This window comes from Melospiza melodia, chromosome 8 (genome assembly GCF_035770615.1).
Source record: "Melospiza melodia melodia isolate bMelMel2 chromosome 8, bMelMel2.pri, whole genome shotgun sequence".
Classification (NCBI taxonomy): Eukaryota; Metazoa; Chordata; class Aves; order Passeriformes; family Passerellidae; genus Melospiza; species Melospiza melodia.
Window position 1 is genome coordinate 8,887,567 of NC_086201.1, and position 13,077 is coordinate 8,900,643.

The window sequence follows — 13,077 nt, forward strand, 5'->3', positions numbered from 1 at the left end:
TCATCACCCAGCAAGAGCAGATGGCTCCAGGCTTGTGCAGAGCGGTCAACTGAACCACCAGAACCATCAGAAATGGGCTGGATTTGAGCCCTTACTCCAGTGAGGAGGTGATGCCGTGATGGGAGATGTTGCACAGGCATTTTCTGTGGCTCAGCTGATTGGTGGTAACCTCTAGAGCCTCCCTAACTCAAGGGGATATCTGAGACCTTCACAAGGAAGCAAATTATCCCAATTCCTACACAGAGTGTAGCAGAATGTTTAAAAATGAAGGATTTCTCTTCCTCCCTCTCGGGTACAAACCAGGTCACAGCTGCACAACCACATTTGAAAGGAGAACACAGAAGCAGATTCAAAAATCCCCACGTATTCGTGGTCTAAGTCTTTCAGAGATTTGTGCATCAGGTGCACAACAGAGGGCTTCACTCTGCACTGTCCGGGTGAGGATCTCCAGCTCAGCCCTACCTGAAGCTCTGCCACACTTCACTCCATGGCCAAGCAGAGCAGTGAGGAGCCAGGGGTGGACACAGCATCAGGGATGGACACAGCCCTGGGGATGGACACGGCCCCAGGTGTGGACACGGCCCCGGGGATGGACCCAGACCTGCAGCCCAGGACCAGGAGGTGTGACAGTGACTGCCTTGCTCCTCGCAGAGGGCAGGACGTGGTGCTGGCAGCGTGGATGAGGAGGGCTCTGCCCAGCTCCTACCAACAGCTCCTGCCTGCAGGCCCGGGTGAGTCGCTTTGCTTTGCAGAAGTCAAACCCAGCACAAATGGAGATGTCAGAATGCCAAATGCCAGGGGGAGTTTGTCAGGATGAGAGCAATGAAATGGTGAAGAAGTAGGAATTGTGTCTGTGGGTGTGAAAAACTCATCAGGGAGGAAGCAGGAGCTGGAGAGACCTTTTCAAGGAGGGTGCAAGTGCCTCTTCTCCATATCATCCCAAACCCATTTGGGTTTCAGCATCCCCCATCCCACCATCATTCACTTGTTTTTAGGATCCTCCTGATCCTTTCCCTCCTTGCACTCGAGTCACACACAGCCACTGAGGGGTCACCGTGGTGCACATTACTGAGAGTTTCACTGTGACAAAGTCCTCAGCCTCCCCTCCCAGGAGAGAGATGGCCAAGCCAACATTGAACATGGAATCTTCTTGGCTACCTGAGGAGGATTGCTTGTGTTAGAAACAAAATGTCCATCTCATGCCTAACTCTGCCACAATGCAGAGATGCTGGACTCCAATTGAGCACACAAGAGCATCTCAGCATCTCAGCTGTGGGATTTTTTGAGGAACTGTTCAAATTACCACATCAGAGTTCTCAGCAGTCTATAAAAGCTGAGCAGATAGGAAATGCATATCAGAAAGCATATCAAATCAGGAGGAAGAGGGGAAGTGCCTCCAGTTCTTTATTGTCCATGGCTTTATGATAGCCACAAGAAATTTGTGATGAAAATTACAGACAAACACGGGGAAGACAGAAATTCGAGTGATATGAACTCTTTCAGTATTTCAGAAAAGATTGGGTTTGCCTCACCTGCTATCACAACCTTTCAGATAAGTGGTAAGATTTCTTTTTGTTCAATGGATTTATATGGATTTTATCTGGTCTAAAACAACATATAAAAATGAAATACTAAATGCTTTTCGCAGCAATTTTGCTAGTAAATTAACTGGCATTTAAAAGTAGAAGTATGTCAAGCTATCCTTTTATAGCAAAAAACAGATGCTGAGCATCAGAAAAAAATCTGTTATTTTCCTGTCTTAGAAAATGTCTAATTTTCTTGAGTAAGACTTTCATGTGTAATAGTTAAGATACTAAAATCACCAGACTCAATAAAAAAATGTAAGTTTATGAATTTTCAGCTGAATATAAAAGCTTCATTGCTGACTAAGCCATTCTATAGTAAAACCAATTAAAATATTGTACTCTTTTAATACTAAGACTTTAAACTCCTGATTACATTACTTTGAAAAAAAATAAAGACCTCAATTGAGGGTAACTTACTGGATGTCTGACGTAGTTACCAATGCTTCTGAAATACTTTTTTTCCTCCCTGAAGGCCAAAATTCAACAAAGCCATTTATTTCCTTTGCACTTGCTGGTAATGATTGATTTTACATCTTATGACTTGTTTCAATTTGTTCTGCAGATCAGCTTACTATGGATTTTTCATTTGTTTTGATGCATACATGCATCACTGTTGGAATCACACGTATGCAGTGCTCAGGATGGAGAAGGGATTGCTTTGAGCAGCCCTCTGAAAGCCAGCCTGGGACAAGTAAAAATCATGGAAACGGGGAGTTTATTGGTGCAGAAAGGGAGAAATCACCACACTCACATTGGATTAAGTCTTGATGGAGCTGAGCTGGTTAAATTAGCAAAGGAAAGTATGGCCAAGCAGATTGCAGTGCAAAGCCTGGGGCAGAGGAAGGCAGCATGCCTTGCTCACACAGAGGGACCTTGCAGCTCCACACCTCTGGAAAGCCTGGAGAGGCTGCAAGCACGCAGAGCCTGTAGGGCAGAAATGTGGGAGAGTGTCTACCCTTCCTCTCTTGGTTTTTAGAGCCTCGGAGCCAGAAAAAGGCATCCACGTGCTGCACTCGGACAGCGCTGAGCCTCTACCTGCTGCTGCTGACGGCCGGCCAGGGGCTGCTCATGTACAAAGGTAAGGCCACAGCCTCCCCATGGGCTGGGCATCACAGGAGAGCTCTGCTGGGTGATCCTGGGGGCACGGGGGAATGAGCACACAGGTCTGAAACCTCTGAGGGAGCGAGAGGCTCCTCCAACACCGGCGAGCAAGGCAGCGGCTGCAGGAGCGATTCCCCAGCCCGTGTGTGTGCTTTGCATTTGCAAAAGCACTCCCAGCTGCACTCCTGGCTGCAGCAGGGGCTGGCACACAAAAACCACCTCCCCGGGTCAAACAGGGATGGTCTTTATCCCCCTGTCCCCCCCAGGTGCTGGGGAGCTGCTCTGCCAAACACCCATTTCCCAGCCGGAGCGGGCAGAGAGTATCGCTTTTTGTTTCCTCAGTGTTTAAGATGCAGAGAGAGATATTGGAACTTCAGGAGCAAAATGCCTCCTATACAGAAGAGATTCTGCAGCGTTCCTCTGCCAGCCATCTGGCCTTGTCGAGAAGCCCCACTTGGAAGAACTTTCTCATGGGACAAGAAGAAAGCTGGAGGAGAAGCTTAGAAGAGGAAATCACCATAATTAAAAGCAACAATGCAAACCTGATGATGAGGATGAGCAACATCACCCTGGTTGCAGGTATGGCTCTCCATGCTGGCTCTGCAGCATTAGTGGGGCTGAAAACCCAGTTTAGATGATGCAATAACTAGGGCAAGATTCAATCTCCCTGCCAGTTAGTGATGCCCCCATGCCCAGGATGGGAATCTACTCCAGACCAGGGAGTGTCACAGACATCTTTTATGAAAAATCTTTTTTTTAGGATTTTTCTTCTTGAGAAGCTGAGAGGCCTCAGGAACAAAATGTAAACAATAGTTATCTGCTGCTGTGGAATGCAACAGGTGGATCTGTGATTGTTCTCATGTGGTTGTTTCTAATTAATGGCCAATCACAGTCAGCTGGCTTGGACAGAGAGTCCGAGCCACAAGCCTTTGTTATCATTCTTTCTTGTTCTATTCTTAGCTAGCCTTCTGATGAAATCCTTTCTTCTATTCTTTTAGTATAGTTTTAATATAATATATATCATAAAATAATAAATCAAGCCTTCTGAAACATGGAGTCAGATCCTCGTCTCTTCCCTCATCCTAAACCCCCTGTGAACACGGTCACAAGGGAGCACCTCTGTGCAAACCCCCAGGTCCCCTTGCAGCTGCACACACAGCTCTGGGCTCCTCTTCCCTCCTGTGACTTGTAGGTTTGGGCTCTAGGTGCCCTCCAGAAGGGTCGTGTCTCCAGCCCACACCTCAATCCCATTCTGCTGTGCTCCTCACTGACTACTGAAAAATACCCATTCAATATTTATTTCAGGTCCTCCTGGACGCAAAGGAGATCCTGGAGTTCCAGGTATGTTGGTAACTGAGCCACAACTTCTCCTCTTTCCCTCTTCTTCTTTATTTCATCTAAGAGACCTTAAGTGAGGATTTGGGATTTCAGCCTCCAGACCCGGGCCCTACCCAGCGTGCAGACACCCAATCTCATGAGGAGACCTGCTGTAAAGAGCAGGTGTAAAGCCTGTGTGGAGGCTTTCCACTGCTCCTCCAGGAGCCTGGGCCAGCCCAAGGGCTCCCACAGAGGTCCATGCCCACCCTGTCCCTAGGAAAGCATTGGCACAGGCTCAGGAACGAGCTGGGTGCGAGCTCTGCCCTCCCCAGCCCTGCACACCTGCTGCCCTGGGTGCCTGGGGGTTTGGGTAGAACCACCACAGGAGGTAAACATCTCCAGACTGTGAGGATGCAGCAGGTCCTGATCTAATGCTGGCTCTGCTTGGAGCAGAGGTTGGGCCAGGCAGCAGTTTCCATGATCCTGTGATGATGATCTAAGATCCTTGTTAGGTCGGGTCTGTAACTCATCCATCCCTACTTCTTGGCTACACTGATGAGATTTTCTGAACGGAAAAAAAAAAATTTAAAATTGTGTTTTCATATGTTCCTGGCTACACTTAGGACGTTGAAAGAGCACCTCCTGCCAAGCAATGTTATTACACATCAGAGCCCAATTGTTCAGTGCATTTTCATGAAAGATCTCCCCAATGGTCCCCATGAGCTGCCTTGGCAGGAGGACAAGCTGGCCCCTGCCCAGCTGAGCACTCAGCTCAGCTCCAAGGACTTTACTCAAGTGGTTGTTCTGGCCCCTGCCTGCTGAAGATTGGCCTCACTGGTGACTGAAATCATGTGAGCAAAGGATGATTTAAAAAATTGTCTCTTCTTCTTGGCCATTACTGTGAATAGATGATGTGTGTCAGCTGATGTATGTATTTTACATCCCAGGGTTACGGGGACCACCAGGGACAAAGGGAGACCGAGGTAAGGCTTTTTTGACACCTGAATTACTTCTGTGGATGAGCATAAAGTGGCTTTATGGATGATTTTATGAGCAATCTTGTCCTCAGCCAAGGTGTAAGTGAGTAAGAATGTCATTGGAGCTGAAGGAAATAAGCCTATGTAAAGCTAATGTGAGCAAAAGCAAAACTTAGCTGGGAAAAAAAATCTTATTTTAAAAGTCAGTGTGCAACAGTCACTGTGGGGCAATTTCCCACTGTCACCAGCACCACTCTCAAGTGCACAGAGAGTGGAGTTTGGCTCAGGTCACAGCTGTGGTGGGTGTCCTGCTGCTGGCACTGACTACAGTGGCACCCAGGAAGCATCAGTAAATGGTGTTGTCCCTGCAGGCACAGATGGAGCCCAGGGGGAGAAGGGCAGCAAGGGAGCTCCGGGCCCTGCTGGCCCAAGTGGTGGTCCAGGAGTGAAAGGAGAAAAAGGAGAGATGGGGCTTGCAGGTAAGACTTCTGCACTATCTTAATATTTTTAATGTTCTCACACATATTTCTTATTAAACTCATTCTACATAAAACACCAGGGGAAGTTTTCATTGGTCAGTATTCATAAAAATCCAAGCAGTCCTGAGGTTTGCTAGTCAGTGAGGGAGCTGGATGAACAGGACACTTGACCTGATCTGAAGGGGTTTAATTTCATGTCATGCTTCAGCAAATCCCCCAGAGGAGGGCTGGGGGAAGAGGCCATGCAAAATGTTGATTCTGCACCACAGAAGTCTCTTTACAGAGTGACCTTTGTCTAATGAAAGCCACAGATATTCAATTATCAGCCTACCCTAGATTAAAGCAGTGATGTTTGCAGTAGGATTTCTATGGTATAAAGTAATACAATATAATTTATATGCACAAGCATGTGGATGTTAATCCTCATTTTAGTGGAACACCTTTCTGAGAGCTTTATGAGCATCTTACATAAGCCTGGCTTTGTACACCTGAAGGAGAAGAGCTATGCCACGTGTTTGTCCCATGTAGCATGAATTATGGATAGCTGTTCCTCAGGGGTCTCACATGGGCTGAAAGCAGGAGAGGGAAAGAAAGCAGGTGATGTGTGTGGTGCAGAGCAGGCAGGACAGCTGGACAGGTTGATAAGAGCTCCCTCAGATCTTCCATCAGCTCCTGAATCCCCCAATGCTCTCATTAGCACAGGATGCTCCAGGACAGAAGAGTGATGGTAGGAGGAATACCAAAAGGCAAAGACTTTGGGATAATTCTAGAGCAGAAAGATGGAGGAGAAGTCTTCAAATGAGGCACTTTCAAGTAACTCAGCTGTTTTGGAGCATGCTGATCACCTGTTCAGAGAAGGCAAGGTTAAGGGGAGATGACAGAACTCTCTGGAAGGAGTGGAATGTGCTGCTCTGTATCTCCGCTGTGTCTGGAAGAAGGGGAGCATTCAGATGCAGTAAGGGATATTTAACTGGAGGAGAAATCATTCCAGCAGGAGGGATAGTTTGGGGAATAGACTGGGGAGTTGTCATGGCAATCCTTTAACAGCAGGCCAGAAAAACATCTGGCCAGGGAGGCTGGCAGAGCCAGAGGTGGATCAGACAGGCCAGCTCTGTCCTCCTCCAGCTTCATGGTGACAAAATGGTGTCACTGAATGGCAAATACAGGCGTGAGGCCAAACCTTGCTGCTGATGTAGCCAGACAGAGGTGCTCCATACGCTGCAGAGACAACAAATCTGTTGGTTTTTGTTTTAAATTACATGTATGTGCTGTGCTGTTTGCTAGGTCCCCAAGGACAGAAAGGTGACAAGGGCGAGAAGGGAGACCCCGGATTCCCAGGAATCATGGGTCCTAAGGGTGAGCAGGGATTGCCAGGAGCGCCAGGTGCCCAGGGTAAGTGCAGAGGGCACAGTGGGACAGGGTGCAGGGCTGCCCCACCGAGGGGCTGCTCTGCACTGACGCCAGGGTGTCCTTGCAGGGAGCCCCGGGAAGCCTGGACTGCCTGGGCAGAAAGGAGAGGCAGGTAAGCTGTGCAGAGGGTGCCATTTCTTGTGGAGGCATCATTCTGATCTCTTTAATGTGGTGTTTCACGACAAGGAAAGCTGCAGCTGGTCTAGATCCCAGCATGGGTAAGAGAAGATGGTGATTAGATGAAGAAACCGTGCCAACATTTCAATGTCATCCAAACTCATCCAGCAGCCTTGGCTGTCTCTTGTGGGCCCCACTCCCTGTGCAGGAGACTGAGAGGGAAAGAAGGGCCGTGGCCTCCTTCCTGGCACCTGTGCACACACAGGGGCAGAAATAGGCTGCTCTTTTGGGAAGAACTTGTGCATTTCAAGGCTGGCAGTCAGCCAGGACCTGGTTCCATGCAGCCCTTCACTCCAGATCACCCCTGGCTGCATCGCTAAGATTAGCACTGCCAGGATTGCAATTTGGAGACAGCCAGTGTTTGTTTTGCCTTCACAAGGCTCAGCTCAGTGTGCAAGGGCTGGTGATTGAGCTGTCTGTCTTTTGATCTCCTCCATGTGTTGTGTGACATTTCATTTGTGCTGCTTTCACTCAACCTCAAGGTGCAGCTGGACAGCTTGGACCTCCTGGAAGTCCTGGCCCTGAAGGCAGACCTGGTCAGAAAGGGGAAAAGGGGGACCAGGGCCCCAAAGGCAGCCCAGGTACAGCCCCGCTCAAAGCTACAACTCATTGCCCTCCTACTCTGGCCTCACTTTGTGTGATGGATTCATCTTTACTGATTTCTTTTTGATTTTAGGAGCACAAGGCATTGCTGGACTCAAAGGTGCACAGGGAGAACCAGGAATAGCAGGTAAAGGAGAATAAAACAGGTTTTGGGTCCACAACACACATCAGGCAGACACCACAAAGGGAGCTACACCACCAAGAGCAGACCTCTTGAGTTTTCTTCTTGGACCCCCAGTGCATCCTAGGATGCCATGGCACTCCTGGGGCTCTGCCAGGCTGCTGGGGCTGACTGCTCACCAGAGGCTTGGTTCTGCCATCTGTAATGTGTGTGAGGGGTGATGGGGCCTGAATTTTGGTATAAATTGAAAATGCGCAAACAAAGAAGCAGTTTAAGATGAACTTCAGGAGAAGATGTTTCTCCACTGCCTGTATTTTCTTGTTTGACATGGACTGCACCGATCACGATGTGAGATAGATACCTGATTCAGAAATAGATGCTTATAGTGTAGACACCAAAACTAGATGAGTTAAAATCAATTGTAAATACTAATTTGCATAAGCTTTCGTAAATGTATAAACATCAGTCTCATTATTATATGTTTGTTTGTTTGTTTGTTTGTTTGTTTGTTTGTTTTTATGATCTTAGGACCTCCAGGGCAGAAGGGAGCAAAGGGAGACCAGGGCCCAGCAGGTAAACTCTTACAGCATGATTTATTCTGATACAGAGATGATGATGCAAAGCACTTTAGGTGCCACTTTCCACTGTTCTGCATCAATGTGAAAGGTTTGCCACGTCCTTTCCCTGGGAAGGGACAAAGGCAATGACTTTTTGCTTCCCACCCAGGCACCCCAGGCCCAGCTGGTCAAAAAGGATCCAAGGGGGATTATGGCTCTAAGGGTCAGAAAGGAGAACCAGGACTAAAAGGAGCCAAGGGAGAGACTGGATTTACTGGTAAGGCTCTTTCCACAGGGTCTGTGGAGCTGGTGGCACATTTGGGTTTGGGACTGCAGATCAGCCTTCCTGGCAAAGGAATGTGCAGGATGTCAGCTGTACACCCTGGGAGCTGTGTCAAAAGACATGCAAGAACACAGAGGCATTAGGTTTTCTCAAATCCCTGATTTCACAGAAAACTGGAACAGCCCATGTTCCTCTTTGCTTTGTCCAGAGACATCAGAGACACCCTGTGCCTGGGATAAATCCCATGTAAACACTCAGGAACATGCAGTAGTGAAGCTGTTGGAAACACCTAACAGTGAGGCTATTTAACTACACCTTGCTAACTGTAGGACACAAAAGTTGTTCAAAAGGGCCAACACTACAGCTGCTCTCCATCCTCAACCCCCTCCCTTCCAATCACAGAATGTTTCAAAAAAACATAAGACCTGTAGTAAGAAATAGAAAAAAACAAATGGTTGTTACCACAGCCCATGAGAAGCAAACAGTGCTCCAGATGCTTTTTTCTTTTAATTGTTCACACAGAATCCTCAGAAATAAAATGAACTAGGTTCTGTGTGAGGCTCCTCCATGCATTCCTCCTCTGGAGCTTTGCATCTGGACGATGGAGGAAGTGTAACTGGGCTGGCTCCATGCTCTGGGTGCATCTCCTCTCCTGGTCCACAGAAGGAGAGAGCAATGAGTGCTTCCTGGAGGTAGCTCTGGGGAGAAAAGCTCAATGGGTTCTTTCAAACACCCCTACCCTCAAGACCAAGATGCTCCACAGAAATGTGGAGGAGTGCTGAGAGCACCTTTCTGCTCTCCCTGGAGATCAAATCCCTGGATGCAGGTCTTCCTGCAAGCACTTTGGGAGACACCATGCCTGCTTCTGGAGATCCCAAAGTCTGTCAGAGATGTCATTTTACAGGTAACAATGGGAATGAGATACATTTCCCATAAGTGAATGAATATATGGCATTTTGAAAGTGGCCCTTTTCTTGCGTTGCACATTGGGAATATTTTGCTGTATGTTACCCTACTTTTCCTGCCATGTTTCTTTTAAATACCCTTGGTCACTTCAGGTTGTTCATTATCTACAAGGGGAGGAGCCTGGACATCTCTAACTCACATAAGTATTCAGAACTAGAAAACAACCAGATTTTTCCACAAGCAACTGTCAAATGTTTGCTTTTCTAATTTGAAACAGGTTCCCCAGGACTGAAAGGGAGCAAAGGGGAAAAAGGACAAGGTACTGGATTTTACTTCCTTTCTCATTTGCCTTCTGGTATCAGAGCTACCTGAGATCAGGACCAAAATACCCCCTCTGCTCATGCTGGTTAAGCCAAGGAGTCTGTGCTCTGAGCTGCAGCCTGGTGTGTCTAAAAGCAGGAGGGCTCTTGAGTTGTTTGTATTTGAGCCACCACAAACCTCTGGTCCCACCGTGGGGACATCCCTCTGGTTTGGTGGTCACACTTCTGTCTGTCAGTGCCTTTTTCCTTATGCCTGCATGACCCATGGAGTTATTTTCTCCTCTGAATTCTCAGCTGGCCTTGTCAATTACATACGAATCGTGGGAGGAGTCAGGAGGGGCCGTGTGGAGATCTTCCACGGAGGGTCCTGGGGAACCATCTGCGACGACGGCTGGTCCCTGCGTGAGGCCGGCGTCGTCTGCCGCATGCTGGGGTTCAGCCGGGCTGTCTCCTTCTTCACAGCCCCAGCAGGTGAGTCCACACCCCCCCGGCCTGCCACGGGGCTCACACACACACAGAAAGCACCACAGCAAGGCCACCATCTCCTCGTTCCTCCTGGGATGAGCTGCGTGTCAAGGGCTGCGTGAACTGTGCCCAAGTGCTTCATTTCCAACAAACCAACCACACAACCCATCACACACCCACTGTCCACAGGGCTCTCTTAAGGAAAAAATGCATATTCCTCTCTCTCCCATCCCATCCAACAGTTTTTTGTCTGTTTGTTTGTTTAATCTTCCAAAGGTACCGGACAAATTTGGCTTGATGATGTGAGTTGCACAGGGAGTGAAATGTCAATTACGGACTGTAGCAAGCGCAGCTGGGGTGAAAATAACTGCAGCCACAATGAGGATGTTGGGGTGGAATGTTCTTGATGGGACATCGAGTCTGTCCTGGGACCTGCCTCTTCCTCTGCCCTCCATGGAGCTTCTCTTCATGATGCAAACCCAATTTCATCAGGCTGTGCTTCTGTGCCTCTTTACCAGGTCATAGAAATATTGACAAAGAAAGCTGAATTTTTCACAAATCAATAACAGTTGCAAGACCCACAGGTAACCTGAAACATCCCAGCTGTCACAAAACAATTGGAGCTCAGGCATGTGAGCCAGTTCACAGCTTTTCCAGCTACCTGACATCAGCTCATCTGCAGGAGCTCACACGTGTGTGACCTCTAAGTCCACAGGGGAGGTGATGGTCCACATTATCTTAGGGCAGTAAGAGAATAGGATCAGTGTGCAGAAACCTGCACTTACTGCAGCTGAGCCGGATAGTCCATCTTCATCATGCTACAGTTGTGAACCTGAGCTTAAAACCACCAGAGAAGTGCATGCACCCAAGACAGCAGATGCTCAGAAATCCTCAGATGATCTCTCTGGCATGCAAATATAAGTGTTGTTCAGCAACTACGCTGGTCACACATTAAAGTGCAAAAATAAGTGCCTGGGATCTAGGTGCCACACTACCCTGCTTTATCACAACACTTGTTTTTGACCTTGGCTAAGTCTCTTGCCTTCTCTGTCAGCATTTCCTAACCTGTCTCCAGCAGCAATACCCCTTACTTACCTGGTGTATAAAGCGAAGCTTTTCGTGCCTTTAGAAATTGGATGTTCCAGTAAAACAAAATGATGAGAAATAAAAAAAATACAGCAAAGCATGAATAAGCTATCAACTGGTGTTAAATATAAATAAATAGATAAATAAGTGGATAAATAAATAAATAAATAAATAAATAAATGCTCGAATAGATAAAGAAATAAAATTATACACAAAGAAATAAAATTATACACACACACAGCTGTAGATATTAGGGAGAAAATACTGAACTGGGCTTGCCCGTATCGCACGGGATTGATGCAGTTTGGACAAATAAAGGTGTCCGTGCGAGGACAGGCGCCGGAGCCATCGCGGCGGGATGCGTGGGAGCTGCGGGCTGAGCCGCGGGCGCCTCCCGCGCCCTGCCCGGTCCCGCCGCGGAGCCGCCGCTCTCCGATGCTCCTTGCCGGCACTAAGGGGAGCTCAAGGGCCGCTGTGGGGACCCGCGGCTCCGGCCCGGGGCTGCCCCGCGCCCCCGCTGCCTTCCCCCGCGGACATCCCGCGCACCCCGCTCGGCTCCGCTGCCCCGAGACCCCGCCTGGAGCGACAGCGACCGGCGGGAGCGGCCAGGGCGGCTGCGGAGATGCTCCGAGGGGGGAGCGCCTCTCCCTGCAAGACAGGCTGAGAGAGTCGGGGCTGTTCAGTCTGGAGAACAGAGAGCTCTGAGAGCGCCTTCCAAGTACCTGCAGGAGAGCTGGAGAGGGGTTCTGTCAGGGGCATGTAGTGATGGGACAAGAGGGAAAAGCCTTAAACTAAAAGAGATTAGGTGTAGATAATCTGTCAGGGGAAAATTCTTTACTTTATATATAGTGTATATATATAATTCTTCACTATATATATATACTTATATATATATATATTTATTTAATATATTTAATTATATATATTTTATATATATTATATGTAATATATAAAATATATAATACATTTTAATACATATATATACTTTTTATATATTAAATATATTATATATTATATATTATATATTATATATTATATATTATATATTGTATATTATATATACTTCTTTATAGTGAAGGTGGTGACGGACTGGCACGGGCTGCCCACAACAGCCACGGATGCCCCATCCCTGGAAGTGTTCAAGGCCATATTGGACAGGGCTTTGAATATCCTGGTCAAGTGAAAGTTGTCCCTGCCCAGGGATTTGAAATTAGATGACTTTTAAGGTCTTTTCCAAGCCCAAACATTCCATGATTCTGTGATCCCAGGAGTGAGAGGGCACAAAGGCCTGGAGATGCATGCAGAGGGTGCCTGTGATGTTCCACCTGTGTCATGGGAAAGGACTAAAATGTATTTTGTCCTGTGGAACACCTGACAGCACACACAGTGAGACAAAAACCTGAGAGTGGGGCGCTTGGTTTGAGGGAATGAGGCAGGCTGTGCTGGTTTCACTCCTCAGCAACTGCAGCAGGGTCAACCAGTCAACCAAGAAAAGGATTTTGCAACATAATAGCAGGTGGGTTTAGGTCTCTGTGGCACAGCCTCTTGTACCTGACGGTTTGTCAGAAACTGCTGGGCAGCTGTGATACCTTTACAGGTCTTGCTCCCCACTCCTTAACAGCTAGAAATACAGTTTTTAAGGCAAACCCTCAGATTTTGCCAGCAGTGTCCCCTTGGAGGGAGCTCATC

General features: G+C 47.8%; 1 protein-coding gene across 1 annotated transcript; it reads left to right on the plus strand.

Annotated features, from left to right (window-relative positions):
* The first annotated feature begins 1,374 nt into the window (after nucleotides 1–1,374).
* Nucleotides 1,375–11,495, plus strand: MARCO (macrophage receptor with collagenous structure). Its single transcript, XM_063161352.1, has 15 exons — nucleotides 1,375–1,559; nucleotides 2,563–2,664; nucleotides 3,030–3,266; nucleotides 3,993–4,028; nucleotides 4,952–4,987; nucleotides 5,353–5,460; nucleotides 6,745–6,852; nucleotides 6,938–6,982; nucleotides 7,530–7,628; nucleotides 7,724–7,777; nucleotides 8,300–8,344; nucleotides 8,498–8,605; nucleotides 9,795–9,836; nucleotides 10,132–10,308; nucleotides 10,579–11,495. The coding sequence occupies exons 1-15, from the start codon at nucleotides 1,445–1,447 to the stop codon at nucleotides 10,707–10,709; spliced, it is 1,443 nt and encodes a 480-aa protein (XP_063017422.1). The 5' UTR covers nucleotides 1,375–1,444; the 3' UTR covers nucleotides 10,710–11,495.
* The last annotated feature ends 1,582 nt before the right edge of the window (nucleotides 11,496–13,077 follow it).

Coding starts and splice junctions, on each gene's coding strand:
- MARCO (XM_063161352.1), top strand. CDS start 1,445: ATGAAAATTACAGACAAACACGGGGAAGACAGAAATTCGAGTGATATG. Junction 3,267..3,992: donor CAACATCACCCTGGTTGCAG/GTATGGCTCTCC, acceptor TATTTATTTCAG/GTCCTCCTGGACGCAAAGGA. Junction 4,029..4,951: donor AGGAGATCCTGGAGTTCCAG/GTATGTTGGTAA, acceptor TTTACATCCCAG/GGTTACGGGGACCACCAGGG.